This window comes from Protopterus annectens, chromosome 3.part1 (genome assembly GCF_019279795.1).
Source record: "Protopterus annectens isolate FY-2018-M chromosome 3.part1, PAN1.0, whole genome shotgun sequence".
Lineage (NCBI taxonomy): Eukaryota > Metazoa > Chordata > Ceratodontiformes > Protopteridae > Protopterus > Protopterus annectens.
In genome coordinates, this window is record NC_056732.1 from 126,162,267 (window position 1) to 126,185,726 (window position 23,460).

The window sequence follows — 23,460 nt, forward strand, 5'->3', positions numbered from 1 at the left end:
AGGGTTCCCTGAAGGCCTGATTCTGTGGACCCCTCTGCCCCTGAGGAGGCATCACCCATTAAAATGAAAAAAGTACAGTTGTGTACATTTACCATAAATGTAGATGTTAGAGTGTATTCACTGTCGCAGTCATTACATTTGGGTTATCTGCCTGCAAGTATCAGTGTCTTGGATTCCTGCATCGGATGCTGTCTCTTCTTCCATGACGTCAGGTCGTCAGGGGTATAAAACATGCAGCCGATGCAATTACATCAATTTTTCTTGCCCCAAATGTCAGGTGCCCCCATAATGGAAAGCAGTTATATGTTAGGTTACACCTCCAACAAAAATCAAATACAACAGAAAGCTGAAATACATTAAACAAGAAGAAAGATATAGCCAAGAGAAGTCAGGGGGCTGGAGGGAGAGTAACCAAGACTGCAACAGTGAATACACTCGAACATCTACATTTATGGTAAGTGTACACAACTGTACTATGTTCTTCGTGTTTCACTGTTGCAGTCATTACATTTGGGTTGATTCCCAAAGCTAAGGAAGGAAGGAGGAAGTCAGAGAGCATTAGGACCAGCTATTAAGCCCTGCAAAACTGCAGTGACAAAACCAGCTCTGAATTTAGAAAAAAATAGGCATGTGGTAATGCTTGAAGGTATGTACAGAGCTCTAGGTAGCAGCTTCTAGGATGTCCCTGGTAGGGACACTTCTGAGAAAAACTGTAGAGGTAGATGCAGCCCTGGTGGAATGTGATCTTATCCCCTGTGGAGTAGGTTTTCCATGGTGCTTACAGCAGAAATTAATGCAATGGGATATCCACTTAGAAATGGTTTGATTTGAAATGGTCTTCCCCTCTGCCCCTGCAGCAAAGCCAGCTAGCAGCTGTTCAGATTTTCTGAGAGGCTTAGTCCTGTCCAAATAAAATCTAAGTTGTCTGTGCACGTCCAAAGAGTTCAGTATTTGTTCTCCTTTGTTTTGTGCATTTGGGAAAAAGTAGGCAAATGGATGGACTGATTAAGGGCTACACTAGACACCACCTTGGGCATAAAGGAAGGACTGGTCCTGAGGGACACCCAGTCTACAAGGAAGAGGATTAAGGGCTCCACTGCCATGAGAGCCTGCAATTCAGACACTCTTCTTGCTGAAGTGATGGCTAGAAGGAAGGCTGTTTTCCATGAAAGGAATTTCAGCTCTGCAGTTGCAGCTGGCTCAAAAGGAGGTAGACTGAGCTTTTTCAATACAAAGTTAAGGTCCCAGGTTGGAGTAAGGGTTCTCCTGGGTGGTCTTAAATTTTTGGCCCCTCTGAGGAATTGCTTTAGCAGGGGGTGAGAGAAGAGGGGTGGTTCAGTATTATAATGTGCTGAAGTGGCAGAGGCATGAATTTAAATTGACGAGAAGGAAAGGCCCTTGTGGAGCATCTCTGTTAAATACTGAAGAATATGCAGTAAGCTGGGCACCGTTGTGCCCAACCCTGAGTCTGGCTCCAGGAACAGTATCTTTTCCATGTTTCAGCATAGGATTTTCTAGAACTAGGCCTCTTTGCCTCCAGAATGACATCTAGCACCTGCTTACTGAAGAATGCTATTGGAGAACTCAAGGAATTAGCCAGGCTGCAAGGTTCAGGGTTTGAAGCTGAGGGTGCAGAATCTGGCCCTCCTGCTGGGACAGCAGGGAAGGGGTCTGAGGCAGGTGCCCTAGTTCCAGCAGTGACATACTGTGCAAGAAGGGGTACCAGTGCTGGCGTGGCCAGTCTGGTGTAATCAATATTGTCCTTGGTTTGTCCTGTTTGATCTTTAGCAGAACTTTCGGGAGGAGAAGCAAAGGGGGAAAGGCATAAACTGAGAGGCTTTTCCAGGTGAAGGACAGGGCATCCACTTTCCAAGCTTGACTGTGGGAAGTCCTTGTGCAGAATTTGTCCAATTAAAAGTTCTGAGGGGTGGCAAATAGGTCCATCTCTGGATTCCCCCATTTGTTTCTCAGAAGATTGAATATCATTGGTTCCAGTTTCCACTCGTGTGGGTCCATGAAATTTCTGCCTAGGTCATCTGCCAGTGAATTTAGCTTGCCTGGCAGGAATTGAGCCTGTAGATGCACTTGGTAGCTCCAGGCTGTGTTCCACAGAGCCATGGCTAGTCTGCAGGGAGGGTACGAGTGGGTTCCCCCCTGCTTGTTTACGTACCACATAACAGTGATGTTGTCTGTCTTTACCAATAATTGTCCTGGACAAGTTTTCCTTCCACTGCTCTGATTTCTGGAAAAGGTGTGTTGTGGAGTAGAAAACTTGACCCCAATGGCAGACAAGGTCTTCCCTTCTTGTCTGCTGCACTTTAGAGTCTCTTTGACCAATGGACAGGAGAGCAAGGACCGAAGAGCAAGGATCCATCAAAGGGGGTGTTGACAAAGGACACCTTAAAGGGCTCCTCGAAATCACAAAGCCTCATCCAGGCATGTCTTTTGAATAGCAATTCCTGAGCCGGCTGCCCAAGAGGTGCCTTCTGTAGAATGGGAAATCAGCCTCATGGAAGAGTTAGCCAAAGACGAAAGTGTAGCCAGTCGGAGGGGGGGGGGCACCTTCTTGAAGTTCTCCAGAGACATAGTCTCTGCCAGAGAGTCTGACAGCTCTTTCACTAGTTCCCTCTGCAAGCAAGTAAAATGTGCCAGGTAGTTCATCATCCTCAGCGAGAAAGTGACCGAGGCATACACACGCTTACCAAACCTGTCCATTGCTCTAGACTCCCCTGTTCAGCGGATGGACAGTGGAGCACTGTTCTGCTAGCTCCTGTTTGGTAGCTGTTGCAACAACTATGGCATCCACTAGAATACCCTTACTCCAATAAGTCTCGCTTTGGGGGGAGATAAAAATTTATCTGGGTGCATGGGCATTGGTTTGATTGAGTGTGGCTCCTTCCAAGCCAGGCTGGACACCAACTCCACTAGTTTGTCCACCGGGGGAACCACCCAGGATATAGATGGGGCCATCCCAAAGGCCTAAAAAAAAAAAACAGATTCCGCAGAGGAGGGAGGTTGGTTAACCAAACACCTCTTGGCCGCAGAATCTCTAAAATTTCTCCAAAGGAGACATCCTCCGGTGGTGATCTGGGGGATCCTTCCACTTCAAAGTCCGTATCCTCAGTGACGGACTCTGAGGGGGGAGTCAATGTGCCTCCGCCTTTTGCACGTCTTCTTATGAGGAATTTCCTCTGTGAGATGATCAGGGGTGTCTCAGAAGAGGAGAGGGCTCCCTCTGGGAAAGTGTTTAGAGGCCAGTTTGGACAGGCTGACTCGGGACAGGAATTACAGGCTCAAGTTTCTGATCCAAGGGAAGTCGGCGGAAAGGGTCATGGCTCAAAGAGACCAGATTCCTATGCGTAGAGAAAGCCGAGGCTATAGAAGGAGAGTGAGCTGGAATCACTGAGCCCTAGGTCTCTGGTAGAATCAGACCTGAACTGTCCAGTGCCAAAGCACTGAGAGAAAGAGATTGCTCTGACAAAGTAAGAGCCATATCCAGGCCCGAGGAGAGAGGGGTGCAGCCGGTACATCACTCCAGGGCCTATGAAGCTCAAGGGGGCCCAATGAAGCCCAAGAAACATCACAAAAACCGAAACGTGTCGTCTCAAAAAGGAGATATCTTTACAAACTAAGACAAAGAATGGCGTGAGAACTTTCGCGTACAAGATCGTGAAGCGTTGAGTGAGCGCGAAGCAATAGAAGGCCGTGACAATGATACAATACTTTTGAGTGACATAATACGGTGCATTCAAGATTCAACTAACAAAAACTTGTGAAAGTGACTATCAACCAGTGTTCTCACGTGTTCATTCCTAGCTTCAAACATCAAACTTATTGCTCGGATTACTCCTCCTTGCTTTCCCGCTGAATCCCGGGAGGAAGAAGAAAATGGGACACGAGCCACGCTGATTCATTGTGGACTGCAAAGAAGACTTTACAGGAAAAAGAAGGAAGAAATAATTCCACAGGTAAAGTTCCCTGTAAATGCTGTAATTGTAGCATAAAGGACCCACTGACATCCTGGGCCTATAAATGGCTTACGGTTAGTTGAAATCAATAGCAATAAATATTGTCCTAACTTTAGAACCACTAACAAAATTCTCGATAGCAATATGGCAAATTTCTATGTTCTATATTTCATTTCAGTTACAGGCTTTAAACATGTCATCTCAAAAATCTGGAGCTCAAAAATGTAAAGAAAAACAAAAATGTGATGAGATTAATAAAAAAAGGACTGCAAACACTCTTTCAAGTTGGCGTTAAATGGAAAACAAGAGAAACTGACAAAAATGAAACTTTAGATTTAGAACAAGGTGAGCCAAATGCAGAACTGAAACAAAGGACAGAATCTCATGAAGCCAGTTTGGATTTTCAAAAACATCAGATCAAGTATATCCTAATGTGATTCTTGCACAAAAAGGTGGATGATGCGAATGTGGATTTGGAGGATGGAGGATATGAGAGAAAAGGAGATTTGAAGGAACAAGTGAATGCTAGTGATGAAAAGAGAAGTGAAGTAATGAGTATGTCAATGTCTACAGAATCTGGCCATGATGAAGAAAAGAGTAACATTGTAACTGACATTGGACGTCTTGTAACAGAGGCTCCTTCTCAGCTGGATATAGAAAACTGTGTTATGAAAGGTCATATTGGCAATCCTAAAACATTTCCCAAAGATATGAATAACCATTTTTTTCCAGAAAGCATACTAACATTTTAAAATTTGAATGGTGAGAAACATGTCCGAGATTGGCTTGTCTGGAGTGATGTTAAACAAGCATTATATTGTTTTCCCTGCCGATTATTTTGGAACAATCTGTGTTGCAACATTAGCTCCACATCCAAGTCTATGCTTGCATCATCAGAAGGATGGTCAGCTGCTGGAAAGTGGCAAAAATTATGTAGTCGCATCCCAGAGCATGAGAGAAGCAATAGTCATAGGCAATGCTATCTGGCTTGGCAAGAATTAGAAAGACACCTGTCTTCTGATAAGGGCACTGAAAGTATCTTAGAGGCATAAATTGCAACAGAATCTGTCAAGTGGTATAACATTATGAAACAAATCATTGATGTTAGACTATTTCTTGGAGAATGTGGGCTTGCTTTGCATGGTAGTTCACAGCGCATTGGTGGAAATGGAAATTTTTGGGGGCTAATGGAGTTGCTGTCTCATTGGGATCCAATTCTAAAAGAATATATGTTGCAAGTTAAAGAGTCACAAGAAAAGGGGGAATGACCTTCAAGTGCATTATCTCTCTGCTGAGTCTCAAAATGAGTTAATTGCTAAATGTTCTGAATTTCTGAAACAACACATTTTGCAGGACAGAAAGACTGCAAAGTACTTTGCAGTGATAATTGATTCCACACCGGATGCATCTTATGTTGAGCAGACAACATTCCTGCTGAAATTTGTTGACTGCAGTGACAAAACCGGATCAGACATAGCACAGATGATTGTAGATACATTGAACGAACATGATATTCCACTCTGATTGCTGAGTACAGGGTTATGACAATGCAGCCAACATGTCCGGAAAATATAAAGGTGCACAAGCAAGAATACTTGAGCAATGTCCAACTGCTATATTTTCTCCATGTGGATGCCACACACTCAGTTTGTGTGGAAATGATGCTACAAGAATGTAGTCCTGAAACCACAACATACTTTGGAACTATACAAACTGTTTATAACTTGTTTAGCTCTAGTCCACATCGATGGAAAATTCTGCTGAATCGTATTGGCTGTTCTCTTCATGGCATATCTAACACATGGTGTGAAGCCCTTTGTAGCCTATCTGCCTGGCATTAAATTAGCATTAGAAGACCTCTTGAAGCTGAACCTAACTGCCAAAACAAGAAGAGAGATTAATGGAGCTTTGTCTTATGTGACATCATTCGTTTGTGTGATCATGTCTGTTGGATGGTACAAAATATTAGTTCCAGTTGATATCTGTAACAAAGTTATCCAATCCAGAAATGGAACACTGGATGGTGAAGTGTCCAACATAAAAACCTTGATTTCAGAACTGACAGATCTCCGCAACAGCTGGAAAAGTATGTGTAGTGAAGCTAAGCATGCTGCTTCCAATTTACACATAGAAATTAAACTATCTGGAAGTCGTGGTGACACAAAACGCAAAAGCAGGTTCCATGGTGAAGATGCCAAATTATCACAACAACATGAAATGGATGACTCCCCTGAAGAAGCGTATTTCAGAAAGTCTGTTTTCTATGGAATGTTTGATAATGTTATTGGTGGACTCACAGTTCGTTTCAATGCTGCAGTGACTATTTCTGAGAAGTTCAACTTCCTCTGGAAGTACCTAACAATTCCTGTAGATGAGATGAAAGAAAACTCAAAATTATGGGCAAATCAATATCCTGCTGATATCAGTGAAGATCTTGTAATGGAGATGAGTCATCTGCCAGCTGTTCATCGATCAAATTTTGGGAGAGAACCAGCTGAGCCCATTGGGGCTGCTGAATTGCTTGAAAAAGTACAAACTGGAAGGACTCTTTTCAAATATATGCATCGGTCTGCGTATTCTGTTGACAATTCCTGCCACTGTCACCTCTGCAGAGCACTCATTCAGCAAGCTAAAGCTGGTAAAAAATTTTCTAAGATCCACTATGTCACAAGCACGACTAGTAGATTTGGCAAGATTCAGTATTGAGTCTGACCTAGCAAAACAGATTAATTTTGATTATGTAATTCAGAGTTTCGCTAGGAAAAAGGCCAGGAAAGCATCTTTGTTTGGCAGACAATAAATGCTATTATAAACGTCTTTTACTATTAAAAATATATTACTTTATTATTACATTTATACCTATACATACTTATCTAAATGTATCAATGTAATCTACGATAGTTAGAAATAAATAATAACATACACACTTACATGTGTGTGTGTAGAAAGTACATTTGTGTACACTTACCATAAATGTAGATGTTCGAGTGTATTCACTGTTGCAGTCATTACATTTGGGTTATCCTGCTTGCAGGTTGCCCTCAACTGGCCTAAATTCCAAAGTCTTGGTTCCTGCGTCGGTTGCTGTCGCCTCTTCCCTGATGTCAGGTCGTCAAGGGTATAAAAGATGCAGCCGACGCCATTTTCTTCGGTTTTTCTTGCCCCAGATGTCAGGTGCCCCCAAAAGGGTAGGCTAAAAATATGTAAATAAAACATACATGCACCAAAATAAGCTTTACCTTCATCTATAAGCAAATATACCACCTAGGTTGTATAGATTAGAGAAGTAAGGATAAGTTCCAGCAAACGTAAGGGGTATGACGGGTGGGTAACCTGGACTGCAACAGTGAATACACTCGAACATCTACATTTATGGTAAGTGTACACAACTGTACTATGTTCTTCGTGTTTCACTGTTGCAGTCATTACATTTGGGTTGAGTCCCAAAGCTATGGTTGGGGGGCTGGAGCTAAACAGCATTAGGAGCGGCTATGAGGCCCTTCAAAACTGCGGTGGCAAAGCCTGCCCTGGATTTAGAGTAAAGAGGCAGATTGTAATGTCTTGTAAAGGTATGCACTGAACTCCAAGTAGCAGCCTCTAAAATGTCTTTGGTTGGTACTCCCTGAGAAAGGCTGCAGAAGTGGCTGCAGCTCTGGTTGAATGTGGCCTAATGCCCTTAGGCACTGGTTTGCCATACTGTGAGTAGCAGAAACGAATGCAGTGACCTATCCACTTTGAAATAGTCTGCTTGGAGATGGCCTTTCCTTGTGATGCTGCAGCATATGCCACTAGTAATTGTTCTGTCTTTCTGAAAACTTTAGTTTTGTCCAAGTAGAATCTAAGTTGTCTGTGTATGTCCAAAGAATGCAGAATTTTCTCCCCCTTGTTCTGTGGATTTGGATAAAAAGTTGGCAAATCAATAGTTTGGTTAAGGGCTACACTGGATACTACCTTAGGCATAAATGTAGGGTTTGTTCTCAGAAAGACCCTGTCTGGATAAAAAATGATAAAGGGTTCCACAGCCATGAGAGCCTGTAGCTCTGAAACTTGTCTTGCAGAAGTTATTGCTAGGAGCAAAGCTGTTTTCCAACATAAGAATTTTATATCCGCAGTAGCAGCTGGCTCAAAAGGAGGTAAGGTGAGTTTTTCCAAGACATAATTGAGGTCCCATGCAGATAATGGCGTTCTCCTTGGAGGCCTTAAGTTTTTGGTTCCTCTGAGGTACTGCCTTAATAAAGGATGAGAAAAGAGTGGTGGCTCTGTATTGTAATGAGCTGAAATGGCAGAGGCATGGATTTTAATTGATGAAAAAGATAGGCCTTTGTCCAGCATCTCAGTTAAGTATTGCAAAATCTGAGGAATATTTGGAACAGCTGTATCAGTTCTTTGAGCTTGGTTCCAAGCACAAAATCTCTTCCATTTCCCAGCATAGGATTTTCTAGTACTAGGCCTTCTGGCTCCTAAAATGACATCCATCACAGCTTTACTGAAAGGTGTGGTTTGTATGGCTACATTATCCGCCATGCTGCCAGGTTTAGAGTCCTGAGTTGGCTGTGCAGAATCTGATTGTTTTGCTGGGACAGTAGATGAGATATTGGAGGTAAGGTCCAGGCTGGGCATTGGGACAAGTTCCTTAAGCTCGGATACCAGTACTGGCGTAGCCAGTTTGAGGCAATCAGAATCATTTTTGGTTTCTCCTGTCTGACCTTTAGGAGTACCTTGGGGAGGAGAGGCAGTGGAGGAAAGGCATATACTGATAGGTTTGTCCAGATGAAAGATAAGGTGTCCACTTTCCAAGCTTGTCTGTGATAAGTTCTTGTGCAGAATCTTTTTAGTTGATTGTTGTGAGAGGAGGCAAACAGATCTATATCTGGACATCCCCATTTCTTTGTTATCATGCTGAAGACTTGTGGATACAGGTGCCACTCATAGGTTTCTGCTTAGTTCGTCTGCCAGAGTATTTTCCTTTCTTGGCAGGAATTGTGCCTGCAGATGAACTTGGTAAGTCAATGCTGTGTCCCATAAAGCCATGGCTAGTCTGTAAAGGAGGTAAGAATGAGTGCCCCCCTGCTTGTTTATGTACCACATGACCATGGTGTTGTCTGTCTTTATCAGTAGTTGTCCCGGATGAAGTAGGTCCTTGAAGGCTTTCAGGGCATTTTGAACAGCTAGCATCTCTTTTTGATTGATATGTAGATGCTTTTGGTTTGTGGGCCAGGTGCCCTGAATGCCTCTTCCTGCCATGTGTGCCCCCCAGGCATAATCTGATGCATCCGTCGTTAGGCTCTGCCTGGCTGGGGGTAGTGAAAATGGCTTTCCCTTGTTTTGGTGACAAGCCTTTGCCCACCATTGAAACTCTGTACACAACTGTACTATGTTCTTCGTGTTTCACTGTTGCAGTCATTACATTTGGGTTGAGTCCCAAAGCTATGGTTGGGGGGCTGGAGCTAAACAGCATTAGGAGCGGCTATGAGGCCCTTCAAAACTGCGGTGGCAAAGCCTGCCCTGGATTTAGAGTAAAGAGGCAGATTGTAATGTCTTGTAAAGGTATGCACTGAACTCCAAGTAGCAGCCTCTAAAATGTCTTTGGTTGGTACTCCCCTGAGAAAGGCTGCAGAAGTGGCTGCAGCTCTGGTTGAATGTGGCCTAATGCCCTTAGGCACTGGTTTGCCATACTGTGAGTAGCAGAAACGAATGCAGTGACCTATCCACTTTGAAATAGTCTGCTTGGAGATGGCCTTTCCTTGTGATGCTGCAGCATATGCCACTAGTAATTGTTCTGTCTTTCTGAAAACTTTAGTTTTGTCCAAGTAGAATCTAAGTTGTCTGTGTATGTCCAAAGAATGCAGAATTTTCTCCCCCTTGTTCTGTGGATTTGGATAAAAAGTTGGCAAATCAATAGTTTGGTTAAGGGCTACACTGGATACTACCTTAGGCATAAATGTAGGGTTTGTTCTCAGAAAGACCCTGTCTGGATAAAAAATGATAAAGGGTTCCACAGCCATGAGAGCCTGTAGCTCTGAAACTTGTCTTGCAGAAGTTATTGCTAGGAGCAAAGCTGTTTTCCAACATAAGAATTTTATATCCGCAGTAGCAGCTGGCTCAAAAGGAGGTAAGGTGAGTTTTTCCAAGACATAATTGAGGTCCCATGCAGATAATGGCGTTCTCCTTGGAGGCCTTAAGTTTTTGGCTCCTCTGAGGTACTGCCTTAATAAAGGATGAGAAAAGAGTGGTGGCTCTGTATTGTAATGAGCTGAAATGGCAGAGGCATGGATTTTAATTGATGAAAAAGATAGGCCTTTGTCCAGCATCTCAGTTAAGTATTGCAAAATCTGAGGAATATTTGGAACAGCTGTATCAGTTCTTTGAGCTTGGTTCCAAGCACAAAATCTCTTCCATTTCCCAGCATAGGATTTTCTAGTACTAGGCCTTCTGGCTCCTAAAATGACATCCATCACAGCTTTACTGAAAGGTGTGGTTTGTATGGCTACATTATCCGCCATGCTGCCAGGTTTAGAGTCCTGAGTTGGCTGTGCAGAATCTGATTGTTTTGCTGGGACAGTAGATGAGATATTGGAGGTAAGGTCCAGGCTGGGCATTGGGACAAGTTCCTTAAGCTCGGATACCAGTACTGGCGTAGCCAGTTTGAGGCAATCAGAATCATTTTTGGTTTCTCCTGTCTGACCTTTAGGAGTACCTTGGGGAGGAGAGGCAGTGGAGGAAAGGCATATACTGATAGGTTTGTCCAGATGAAAGATAAGGTGTCCACTTTCCAAGCTTGTCTGTGATAAGTTCTTGTGCAGAATCTTTTTAGTTGATTGTTGTGAGAGGAGGCAAACAGATCTATATCTGGACATCCCCATTTCTTTGTTATCATGCTGAAGACTTGTGGATACAGGTGCCACTCATAGGTTTCTGCTTAGTTCGTCTGCCAGAGTATTTTCCTTTCTTGGCAGGAATTGTGCCTGCAGATGAACTTGGTAAGTCAATGCTGTGTCCCATAAAGCCATGGCTAGTCTGTAAAGGAGGTAAGAATGAGTGCCCCCCTGCTTGTTTATGTACCACATGACCATGGTGTTGTCTGTCTTTATCAGTAGTTGTCCCGGATGAAGTAGGTCCTTGAAGGCTTTCAGGGCATTTTGAACAGCTAGCATCTCTTTTTGATTGATATGTAGATGCTTTTGGTTTGTGGGCCAGGTGCCCTGAATGCCTCTTCCTGCCATGTGTGCCCCCCAGGCATAATCTGATGCATCCGTCGTTAGGCTCTGCCTGGCTGGGGGTAGTGAAAATGGCTTTCCCTTGTTTTGGTGACAAGCCTTTGCCCACCATTGAAACTCCTGTTGCAGGCAGGGAATGAGAGTAATCATTGTTTCCAGGTTGTGGCAATGTTGTGTCCAGACACTTTTTAGGTACCACTGAATTTTCCTCATATGCAGTCTCGCATATGGAATTAGTAAGATGCAGGATGCCATGAAGCCCAAAGCTTGCAGAATTTTTCTTGCAGATAACTGGGCCTTTGTTGCCATTTCCTTGAAATAGGTAGTCAGTTGCCTTTGTTTGTCTGGAGTGAGATAAGCCATCTGGGCATTTGTATTTAAGCTTGCACACAGGAATATTATCTCTTGAGAGGGTACTAGTTTTGATTTCTTTTTGTTGACTGTGTACCCTAGGCATGTTAAAAGTCTTTTCACAAACGTCAGATGCTGTAGTAGAATGTCTTTGTTCTCTGCTTGTATGAGGCAGTCGTGCAAGTAAGGATATATCTGTATTCCTCTTTGTCTGCAGTAAACAATTACTGGTGCCAGGCACTTTGTGAAGACCCTGGGCACAGTAGATAAGCCAAAGGGCAGTGCAAAGAATTGGTAATGCTTTGAGCCAGCCTTGAATCTGAGGTATCTTCTGCATGATTGTCTGATTGGGACATGCAGGTGTGCCTCTTTTAGGTCTAAAGTTATGAGCCAAGCCTTGCTGCCCAGCATGGGTAGAAGCTACTGCAAGGTCAACATCTTGAATTTTGGTATATCCAGGAAAGTGTTTAGAATAGATAGGTCCAGTATTGGTCTCCATGCTTTGTCCTTTCTGGGTACCAAGAACAGTATTGAGTAAAATCCTTGTCCCTGCTCTTGCTATGGCACCTGTTGAATAGCCCTCATGTCCATGAGAGCTGTGACTTGTTTTTGAGCCTCTGCCAATTGATTTTTTGGCAGGTTTGGCCAACCCTTTGCCCTTGGCAGGGTATGGAAGTGAAACTTGTAACCTTGTGACACTATGTCTAGAACCCATTTGTCCTGGGTTATAATGTGCCAATTTTGAGGAAAAAGTGCTAGTTTTCCCCCTAAGGGTGCTGCCAGAAGATAAGTGCTTGGTGCAGGCAGGGGGAAGTCATTGGGACTGTTTCCTGTATGGTTGTGATTTGTCTTCTCCACCTTTGGAGGTAGAAGCACCCCACTGCTTAGACCTGTAGGAACCTTGCGGCTATGATCTGCCTCTAGGGCATCTGGATCTGCCCCTTTGAGGTCTGTCTGAGACTGGAAAGGACCAATTCTTTGTAGGCCAGTGTCTGCTAAATCTAGGTGGCTGTACCTGTAAGAAATCCTTGACTGTTTGCATTGATTTAGCTTTGTCCTCCATTTTCTTTAACACCTCTTCTGCCTTAACACCAAACAAGGTATCATGTTGTAATGGAGCATCTAATAATTTTGCTTTAACATGTTCAGGCAGATTTTATTCCTTTAACCAAGCATGCCTCCTAATGACAGAACCCGTAACAGCGGCCCTGCAGGAGGCCTCCAGAGAATCGAAACCACACTGCAAAGTATGCTTTCCAACTTGTTCAGCTGCATGCAATAAATCCTGCATTTCTTTGTTTTCTGCACATTCAGAATTTGCCATAATATTCTGTTTTAGCTGTGACATTAAGTATTGCTGATATTTGAGCATATGAAACTGGCAATTTAATGTCCTTATAGCTAAGGTAACAGATGTGTAAATCTTTTTCCCCATCTATCCAGTGCCCTAGAATCCCTGTCAGAGGGGGTAGGGTTTTTTGCAGTGGAAGCCTTGACCCCCTTTGTGACCCTGAGAAATAGTTTCTGGGTCTGCAGAAGGGTTTTTGAAAAGAAATTTATGAGAGTCAGGGACCCTGTAGTATCTGTCCGGCTTAACAGGAGCTGGAGGTAAGGAGTCAAGGGGTCAGACTAGACTCTGAGAACACATCATATACAATGTCTAACAGAGGTGGAATAGCTAGAGGCCTGTGTTGCGGTAGTAAAAGGAAGTCTCTGAGACTCTTCTTAGATTCTGAAAAATCTTGGCTCTCCCAGTGGAATTGCTCCCTCATGGTATGCAAGGTTTCCGCAAAAGAGTAGTCCTCATGAGGAGAAGCTGAAGGAATTGATTCTTCAGCATCAGAATCCTCATAGGGGGGAAGAGAATATTCTTGATCAGAAGAGGAATCAGAAGAAATGGAAACCTGATCTGAAGATTCATAGTCTGTCTCTTGCCTAGACCTCTTATCAGGAGGGGGATGGGAACCCCTGATCAAGGTAATTAAGTCCTCTGCTATTTTGAGCATCTGGTTTTTGGGCATGGAGGCCTGCCCATCTGGCTGGTGAACTTGTTTCTTTGCCTTTAAAGGTGTTTTAGTCTTTGCCTTTGAAGTTGGTTTAATATATAATTGTTTAGGTCTGAATACACCCTCAGAAGCCGATGCCTGCTCAGCGGCTCTGGACCCATCTGAGGGAATAATCTCCGAGGCTCCAATACCTTGAGTTTCCAGCAGCCTGGCCGACTCCACTTGGGGAGTCGGTAGCGGTCTGCGACTCTAAAGTAGCGGGCTTCAGGGGGTGCGAAAGCGCCTCACTGAGAACCAGCGACTTGCTTAGTAGAAGCTTTGATGTCGGTTTTGGACCTCGGTTGCCTGTCTTTTTCTTTGTGTTTTTTTGTGAATTCCGGTAGTCGGATGGCCATCCGACGACATTGTATAATTAAATCTTCGCCCAAAATAACTTGATCCAAAATTGTGCCAACATTTAATAGTGCGTTAGTTAAATCTAGCACAAAACTAACAACCAGAAACATTGTGGTCAGGGCCTAGGCAAGGAATACAGTAAGAATGAAAGTCCTTATGAGGTATTTGCTTCCCACAAGAAATACAATTATTAACTTTTTCTGACATCGGTCTGGAACAAGAAAAAAGTTTCCCCAATGGGGTACTTAGCTTTTAATGAAGACTTCAGATCTGAAACTCGAACACGAAAATCTCAGGAGTCGGCCGACGGGCACTTGCGAACTGCTTCTGCTTCGGGCACTGCACGGCAAGAAACACTGAAGAAAATGGCGTTGACTGCATCTTTTATACCCCTGATGACCTGACATCAGGGAAGATGTGACAGCAACCGACGCAGGACCCAAGACTTTGGAATTTAGGCCTACTGACGGCAACCTGCCAGCAGGATAACCCAAATGTAATGACTGCAACAGTGAAACACAAAGAACATTTTTGTATAAGGGCCCACACACCTTCTTTGTACTGGGGCCTGGATTTTCTCTCAGCAGCCCTGGTCATATCCCTCCCCCCAGATCCGATGGGGATGTCCCAGATCAGAGACCCACTACAATCTAAAGACAACGGAGCCAAGGAGATCAAGTCAATGGTTGGAGTGGAGGAAGGCAGGCTCTGTACATTCGACCCTGGATCCCTCGGTTGGCTGTGATCCTGAGACTCAGACATCTAGGGAGTGATTGGAGAAGGTGACAGGACTTGGAGGGAGGGGACAGCTCTGAGAAGACCCCCAGATTGATCAGAGTCTTGAGAATCTTCCTGATTATCTTGTCCATGTCGGCCTCCGAAAGACTCCTTGAAGACCCGTAGGAAGCTATTTGGGGGGGGTCTGGATTGCCTAGGAGGAGCCTGCTGTAGTCCAAGAAGAGGAGTTGACTCAAACCCCACCATCGGTGTAGGGCCCCTCACTGCCAGATCCGTAGGCTTAAGATCCGGAGGTGGAGGGGGTGGTTGCTTAAGGTGAGCTTGAGATCAATACTGATCCCGATGGATATGAGGATAACTTCGGATCTGCCTGAGCCGAACTGGGTCTGTGATCCTTAGTGGTCAGATCCAAGGGTCTCCTACTCTTAGCAGGTGGCCCCAAAGACACCCTCAAAGATTTATGAGGGCACTTCTTTGAGTCGGAGGATCCCAACTGGCTCTTGGAGGAGGTTTGAGCCCCTGGAGAAGAAGCGGGCAAAAGACCCCTGAGAATCGTTTGTTTCTGTGGTCGGCTATAGCTCTTGGGTTAAAACTCCCAAAAAAAGTGCAGGTCAACCACAGATGCTCTGCACCCAGGCAGTATACACATAAAGAATGTGTATCGGAATGCGGGAACTTACTGCTGCATTCCAAACACTGTTATAACCCAGAGGATTGTCATCCATAACAAAGTACTGCCACACTCACAGAAAAGACTCTTAGGAAAGAAAAGAAGGAAACCAGAGAACCCTACAAACAGTACACCTGACAGCAAGGATACATTTTTTATACGAATAGAAGGGATATAAGGAGAAGGAAGGGAAACAAGAAGGGGAGCCTAGCAGCCAACAGCTATCCCGAGCGCAGGAAATTTTTTTTAAAACAACTGCCGAATTAGGCAAGAGACAGAAAAACAGCACACACACACTCAGAAAAGGGAGGGAAAGAAGTAAAGATAAGAAAATAAAGGAAAATAAACATCTGAATAGGGGAAACCCAAAATAAATCACTGACTGCTCGAGACTAATTGTGACCACGTCTGATTCAGCTGGCGGTAAACGAGATCTGAGGAGGTTGATTGGAGTGCAGGGCATTGTGGGTAGTGGGAGGAGCTTGAGACTTGGATCCTAGTCTAAAGAAATGTGGCCAAGTGGGATTTGTGGTCAGATCCGTAACCCATACATGAAGAGGAATTAAAGAGACAACATCAGATCAGATATTTAATGGTTATTGTTGCAGTATTACCAGAAAATGTCAAGAGACTGTCATGACATGTGCAGGTATAACCCTTTACTTATACAGACCAAAATTAGCAAAAGAAAAACAAAAAAATAAATTTTAAAATTTTTGTGACAAAACTTAAAGGAGACAATACTTTAAGGCTTCATCCAGAGACTGTTTTAAAGTATTATTTCCTTACTGCATGTCATCATGCAGAGACAGCATTTGTACATCATGATATCTCAGTGATTAAGATCTCTACCTCACAGCCCCAAGGTTCCATTCTCGTTTCTGGTCACAGTGTGGAGTTTGCATTTTTTCCCCTCTGTGTGTGGTTTTGCATTTGCATGTCTCCAGCTTCTTCTCAAATCCTAAACAAAATTCTGGCTGAGCTAAACTGTCCATACACACTGCACATAACCTTGCCACCTGTCTCATGACTGAAAGATGCCAGAGTACCACTTCAGTTATCTAGTTAACAAATGAACAAGAATCAAAGGGGGGGGGGGGACAGGCATTAAAACAGCATTTCCATCAGGTGGCGCTTATTCAAAGTCTTTGATAACTCTTCGGCAAAACAAATTTGAATCCCTTCACAGACTGCTAACTAAACAATGGCTGACTTTAAACAGTGACAAAGCAAAACCTAAGGTATATTCGTTATTTACTTTATCTAGCAGGTACAAAGAGTGGACTAAATTGTCCCTTTTTAGTCATGACCTATTTACAATAAATCAAAAGTTTAATGAATGCTTTACTATAAATGTTCTGTGCAAATACAGTTAGCAGACATCAACTGAATATTCATCAACCAGAGGAAAGGCATAACTACTGCAAATTACTCTGTCAGTATCAATTTACTAGTCAAACAGGCCACATAAAGCCAGCAGATCATTACCAGTCAGACCATTTGGTAAGGAAAGTAAGCCATTCACATTCAGTCTCACATATACTCTTCATTCAATTCAAGGCCACGGGAAAGCCACACCTATTCCTGTCCTCAAAGCAAGAAAAAGTAATCCCGGACAGGATGACAGTCTGCTGCAGGACAGACACACACACACACACACACACACACACACACACACACACAAACACACACACACACACACACACACGTGCGCTCTCCCTTTTCTCTCTAAGATACACAGAGCACTGCTAATCTGAAGGATTGAGAGTTCACCTATTGCCTTCGGGTTAGTCAAGGAAATCAAAGCATGTGGTGAAAACCCATTCTGACACTGTAAAAGACTATTTAGACTGCATAAAAGGCCCTTCAATCGAGAGTCAAACTGAAAAACAAAGCACAGTGAAGCTGCATCTGTAATGCTGCTTCATTCATATTGTGTGAAATAATAAGAAATGACGCCTCATTTACATTATGAGATGGCTCCAAAGTGCAGTGTTAACCACTACAAAAATTATGGCGTTCAGTTCAAGTAAGAAACCTGGGACGACAAGCTTGAGGCAAGAGGTATTGAACAAACACGCAGATGTAATATGTTCCTTAAATCTAAACTCTTCTGAAAGTAAAGGACAGTTCCCCAGAAGAAACAGCTTCTAAATCATCAAAACTAAGACGTACAACTATGAAAAAATGGGAAAACACTCCAATTCAGTGCTTTCAGTCATTCGAGGATTAGTTTTAAACCTGCAAATGCTTTTTTTTCACACATTGCAAATATTTTCTGTTTGCAGCAGCAGAAGTGGCAATCACTGGAAGGGCACAATACAGAATAAACAACAGAAAACACTTTCTAGCGCAGACTTTGTTTCAAAGGTTAGGTAGTTAGAAACTCCATTATATTTTTAGAGATCATTTATTTCCCTCAAAAGACAGAGCCAATACAGCATCATGGGAGACTGTCATCCAAGAAGACATCATTGATATTTTTTTATATGCTTAGCTCCCTTATCCTAATGGTGACCAGTTAGATAGCGTACAAGTACAGCACAGCTCTATGTTTCTAAATAATGGTCAAACATAAGCTGCACTGATGAGCACGGAAAAAGGAAGAAACGTGGCATATCTACAGCTAGTGAGGTTTAACTTTATTGGCCTGAATGTACTAGTAAACACTTAAAGTGAAAGCAAAAAGTTGCAGGCATTCCAAAGCCATTTAGCAGGAACAATGACATCCTTAAGGATCATCTGCATATATCCCACGGGCCTCCAGTACAGGAAGTTTAAGGTATTACACAGTACCCTCTTGGTTTGGATAGAGAAGACACTAAGATAATTAAATACATACACACTCAAGTATTCTTCACTCTTGGAGAAAATTCTATTAATTTGAGTACATTGTTTGACAAGAGAAGGAAGGAGATGAGGTGGCAGTGAAGAACAGCAGTTAAGTTACTACAAAAAAAATCTGTATTGGGAAGCCAAAGGAAAAGCAATTTGAAGGCAACCACCAAGGTGAGAGAGGACATTAAGGTGACCATTTTGTTACAGGACCTAAACTGGGACACTTGAGGGCCGCCCCGGGAAGCCATGTCTGCAATCCCATTTTTCCAGCCCCCATGGGAGTGGAGATAGGGCAGCAATGTCATCTCGCACCAAGGCAGGCAGGTTGGCCTCCTGTCCTCCACCAGGCACTGTGGGGATGCCACTTTGTCAATAGCACCACTTAGGAGGCAAGAGGCCACATGCTAGGAGGCTTGAAGCGATGCACATTCGCTGGCACCTTGCACTGTGGGGGTGAGAGACTGAGGTGTGCCACAAAAAGTGCAGAGATGGGGGGACCCAGGGCCATCTCCCCTGCGAGTATGAAAGCCCTAGGTGCAAGGCAAAGTGGAGAACCGGTGTCACGGAAGTCTGGATGAGGGACTGCCTGAGGCTTCATGGGCCAGCAGAGTTCCAAAAGGCTGGGAAGATCCCTTGAGAGGCTCCAAAAGCATGCATGACACTGCATGATTTAGCAGCAGTTAGGAGATATGTAACCCTGGAAAAGAGCTCTCTATCCTGGGTAGAAGAAGAACCCCAGAGTGGGTCAGTCCTGATGGAAGTCTGGAAGGGAGAGAGAGGTGGAAAGTGACTGGTACAGGACAGCTCTCGCCTGGGTGAGGGGGGTACGGACCAAGCCCCCTCTGGGATGGATGTCTGGAATGGGGAGAGAGGCAGATAGTGGCAGGGCTGGGTGAGCTCCTGCCTGGGTGAGGGGGGTCAGGCAGAGCCCCCCACAACGGAAGTCCTTAAGGGAGCATTAGGCTGGACAGCAGCTGGGCCTGGAGAGCTCCTGCCTATGTGAGCGGGATCAGGCACAGCCCCCCATGATGGAAGTCCTTAACGGAGCAACTGACGGACAGTGATAGGGCCTGGAGAGCTCCTGCCTGGGTGAGTGGGGTCAGGCAGTGCTCCCCATGATGGAAGTCCTTGAGGAAGCGCCAGGATGGACAGCAGAGAGGCCTGCAGAGCTCCTGCCGGGGTGAAGGCATCCAACTTCACCCCATAACTGACAGCATCCTTGAAAAATCTCAAAGTCCCCAGAGCTGCTCTGGATGGGAAAGCAGGGGGACTCTGAAGCCTTCATGAGAGCATATCTTCCCCTCAGTGGCCAAGGGGAGTTCCAGAGGAGTGGACGGGATCGGAGGGAAGCTACCCTGACAGGGTCAGAGGGCATGAGCAATCCGGCAAGATTTGGCAGCCTGCAGGAGACATGCAGGCAGTGGAGTCCCCCTCACATGGGGGGGGGTCATGGCTAGGGGAACGTCTCTTGGCCAGGTCGAAGGGGAGAACTGTAAGGTTTGGCCCTGCCAGATGTCAGTACGGGAGCGCCAGGCAGATGGGTGTAGGGCCTGGAGAGTTCCTGCCTGGGTGAGTGGGGTCAAGCAGAACCCCCCCCCCCCATGATGGAAGTCCTTGAGGGAGTAACTGACTGATGTTGGCAGGGCCTGGAAGGCTCCTGCCAGGGAGAAGGAATCCGACCTTACCCCATACCCAATGGCATCCATGAAAAATCACAAAGTCCCCAGAGCTTCTTAGGATGGGAAAGCAGGGGGACTGGCCACCCTAGGAAGCCAAGTCACCATTCAGACTAAGCGGTCTAAACTGGGACATTTCTGTATCCCAAAGACAATGGTTGGGATTCTGGGATAGAGACTTCCAAACTAGGACTGTCCTGGAAAAACTGGGACCATTGGTCACCATCCATTAACATCTGAAAAGTGAAATAATGGAGACTATTGTGCAATACTGTGGGAAGAAAATAAAGAAATAAAATAGAATTCTGAATAAAAAAAGGGACAGAAGTTAACTAACTAAAGCAATTTCTAAATGTACAAGATTGCCAGTACACCACAGGGACACAGTGTCTGTTGAACAGGTTGATGACTTGAATGAGGTAATACTAGATTGTGTGTATGTGTGTGTGTGTGTGGGGGGGGGTGACATTAGCAATTATCCAGCAATGAATCAGAAAAAATATCAAAGCCACAAACCAATAGCAAAAAAAGATGATCACACAACAGCACCTTGAAGAAACCACAAAATTACTGTTTAAGGGGAGTCATGCCTTCCAGTACTCTCAGCATAAGAGCTTTAGTCCTATACCCTAATTTTTAGATATTCCAAGCCTGACACAATACAAACTCAAAGAGTAGAGAAAAGTTACTTTTAAAAACTTTTTAGTCACCCAACCTCAAAGTCAGTAGACACAATGCAAATGAAGCATGTTTGATAAATCAGCACTTGAAGAAAACACTTATCCAGGTCAAAACAGATCAAGTCAAATCCAGTGGTTCCCACTTTTAAAAAATTAGGTGATTCCAGTACAGCTGAAATATTTACCCTGGTTCAAAACAGTTGCAAACGCTGGCCTTGAACACTTTCATGACAGACAGATTCAGCAACTTGCCGTAAACTTTAGATGTGGCATTATAAAAACTGTACTTTGGAAGTACTGTGACTTCTGATGCAGTTACTGTTTTTCAGATAATCAGATTTTAATTCTATGTTGGAGTTAAGACATGTTAAATATCTACTTAGATGTAGCTTGGGTGTCATGAAGAAGGCAGAAAGCAACGTTAGCTGCCTGCACGACAGAGGATTTACAATACTCAACTAATCTAAACATTTAACAGCAACATGTGATTAAATATAGCATTCCAATGTAGAGACACATTCTCCTACTTTATTTTCCTAATTTAAGTTTAATGATAGAGCATTCAGAGAGGGTGGTGAAAAAGACTGCACCAAAAACATTTTGGAGAATATCAATTGAGAATCCAGTTTGATTCCTGGAGAGCAGGACAGAAAGAATTTGATTACGCAGACACACACAACAGTCTGCATTTTTAAATGAAATGCCAAAGTATGTTCATTCAAAAAGAGGGATGCCTCAAGTATGACAGAAGACAGCCATGAAATAGGGGATGAAGCCTTGACTACAACATAAATAACCTGGATTCAATTAGCAACAAGAAAGCTGTACAAGCTAGCTAAGAAAAGGCAGGAATGATGAACAGCCGAGACAGAGAGAGAGAGAGAGACAGAGATGGGGGAGGACAGAGAGAGGATTTGGGACACTGTATCACAAGATGCAAATGCTTCCTACATACTCCAATGAAGACTAGAGATGGACAAAGGCATCTGCCTTCTATATATGTGTGTGTGGGGGGGGGGGGCAAGCCCTCTCACTGCATGGTCACCCTTTGGGACCTTATGGGCATGCATAGAAATGGCAGAAATTATGAAAAATTACTCTGTTACTTTCGTGATGCCCACACAAAGGCCATCTTCTTGACCCAGATACAAAGGAATACATAGTATATGTATGTAAGTCTTTGTTAAAGTTCTGTTAATATTTTTTTTAATAATTTTTTATAACTGACTTTTTAATGTAAACTTGCATTCTAGTATAGCATTTCCTGAGTCTACACCACCTTGTAAAAGTTGTGATACAGTAATTAAACATTAACCATCATTAATCATGCTGGCCAACACTATTCAAATATAACATACAACTTTCATGCAAATCTTATCACAATTCAAGGGTATCAGAAGTAATTTAAAAACAAATTTAAACACCATAAATACCTGAAGAACCAAGATGTCTTCCAAAACCACTTTCATCAGTCTGCCTTACATAAAAAGTAAGCTGTGTTGGTTTAGGATTCCTAATGTTTGGCTTTTGAAGACTTTCTAAATAACCATTTAATCTCTTGAGGGAATTTTCATTAATTTCCTATAAAAAAGAATACTTTTATCAATACTGAAAATGTTTCCACAATTCCCTAAAAGCCCATTTGTTTATAAAGTTAAACATAAACATGCTGTGTTGTATGTAGTTCAGAGGTCTGCACAGTATAAATTAAGGTTATGGTCTAAATTGAAATTCTAAAAAGATGTCAAAAAAGATTCACTGCCACATCAATGTGATGGTTGGTGGTATAGACAAGGTTTTGAATCTTACTAGTGTCAACCAAATCTGTGAGGAAGGGTGGAATGCACTGCCACCAAATATGAATAAAAAGGCCCTCGCTGGCACCAGTGAATGATCCCACAAGACACAGCACTGGTACCCAGAAGGTTAAATTAAAAGAAAGTCTATCAAGTTTAATTTAATAATCAATGCACAAAATGCAATCTGGCCTCAACAGTACAAACAGAACAGGCAGTCCTGTCTTGGGTATAAGCTTTCAATTCCCACCCCCAGATCAGACTGCTCACAGGCCACCTTCATAGCACAGTCACCTAACACCCTGGGCCACCTTTTCATCACTCTCTGTGTGAACCACAAAATCTTTTACCTACAGTAGGCATATCTTACACAAGTTACTTACATGCAAGTAGGCAATACCCAGGAAGGCTGGCAAACAGCTTTCTTCCTGGTACAGTAGTACTGACACCCCCCACACCCCAAAGGCCAGGGGCTCCCAGTTATCTGTTGCGTTTAATTAAACAAAATATAAAATCATACATCTTAGTATCTTCCCTGATAGTAGGCTCAAATTACCTAGTGCAATGGTGACTGGAACTGCCATCAGTTAACCAGTGGTAAATGATAACTCTCCTCTCAGAAAATAAAGAGCAATAATGCGCATATCAAAAAGACCAGCGACACGTGAACTTTGCTTAAGCAATAAGACAGCAGTGCACTTACTGCTTAAATGTACAAAGGAATGAGAAAGTGCACATAAAAGAATAAAGACATTTAGTTAAATACACAGTTAAAATTTTAAGAGTTTATCTAACTCAACTACGTATACCTAACTGCCTCTAGCTTACTGTTATAAGCTTCTATAAGACAACATACATGGATTGCAGACAGCAAGCTTACAGAGAAGTAGTCACCTCAATATCTACAAAGCAATGACAAGACAAAATATTTATACATAGTTCCACCGTTGTGCTCCCCACAAAACACTGCATCACTTCCTTTTGTAGCTACTGACTTTCCAGCAGCAAAAGTAAACTACAGATAAATATACCATTACAGTAAATTTTCAAATGATCACTGCTGCAGTAGCCCAAGTTATTATGGGTTATATCCTGCATACCTTCCACAAGCCCAACCGTTAGCA

General features: G+C 43.5%; 1 protein-coding gene across 3 annotated transcripts in view; it reads right to left on the bottom strand.

Annotated features, from left to right (window-relative positions):
• The window catches only part of TCAIM (T cell activation inhibitor, mitochondrial), a 421,022-nt gene that overhangs the window by 313,686 nt on the left and 83,876 nt on the right, over nt 1-23,460 (bottom strand). For all 3 annotated transcript variants that reach the window (XM_044066645.1, XM_044066646.1, XM_044066647.1), the window contains exon 4: nt 21,974-22,121. In XM_044066645.1, the coding sequence (XP_043922580.1) occupies nt 21,974-22,121 (148 nt within the window). The remainder of the gene's footprint in view (nt 1-21,973; nt 22,122-23,460) is intronic.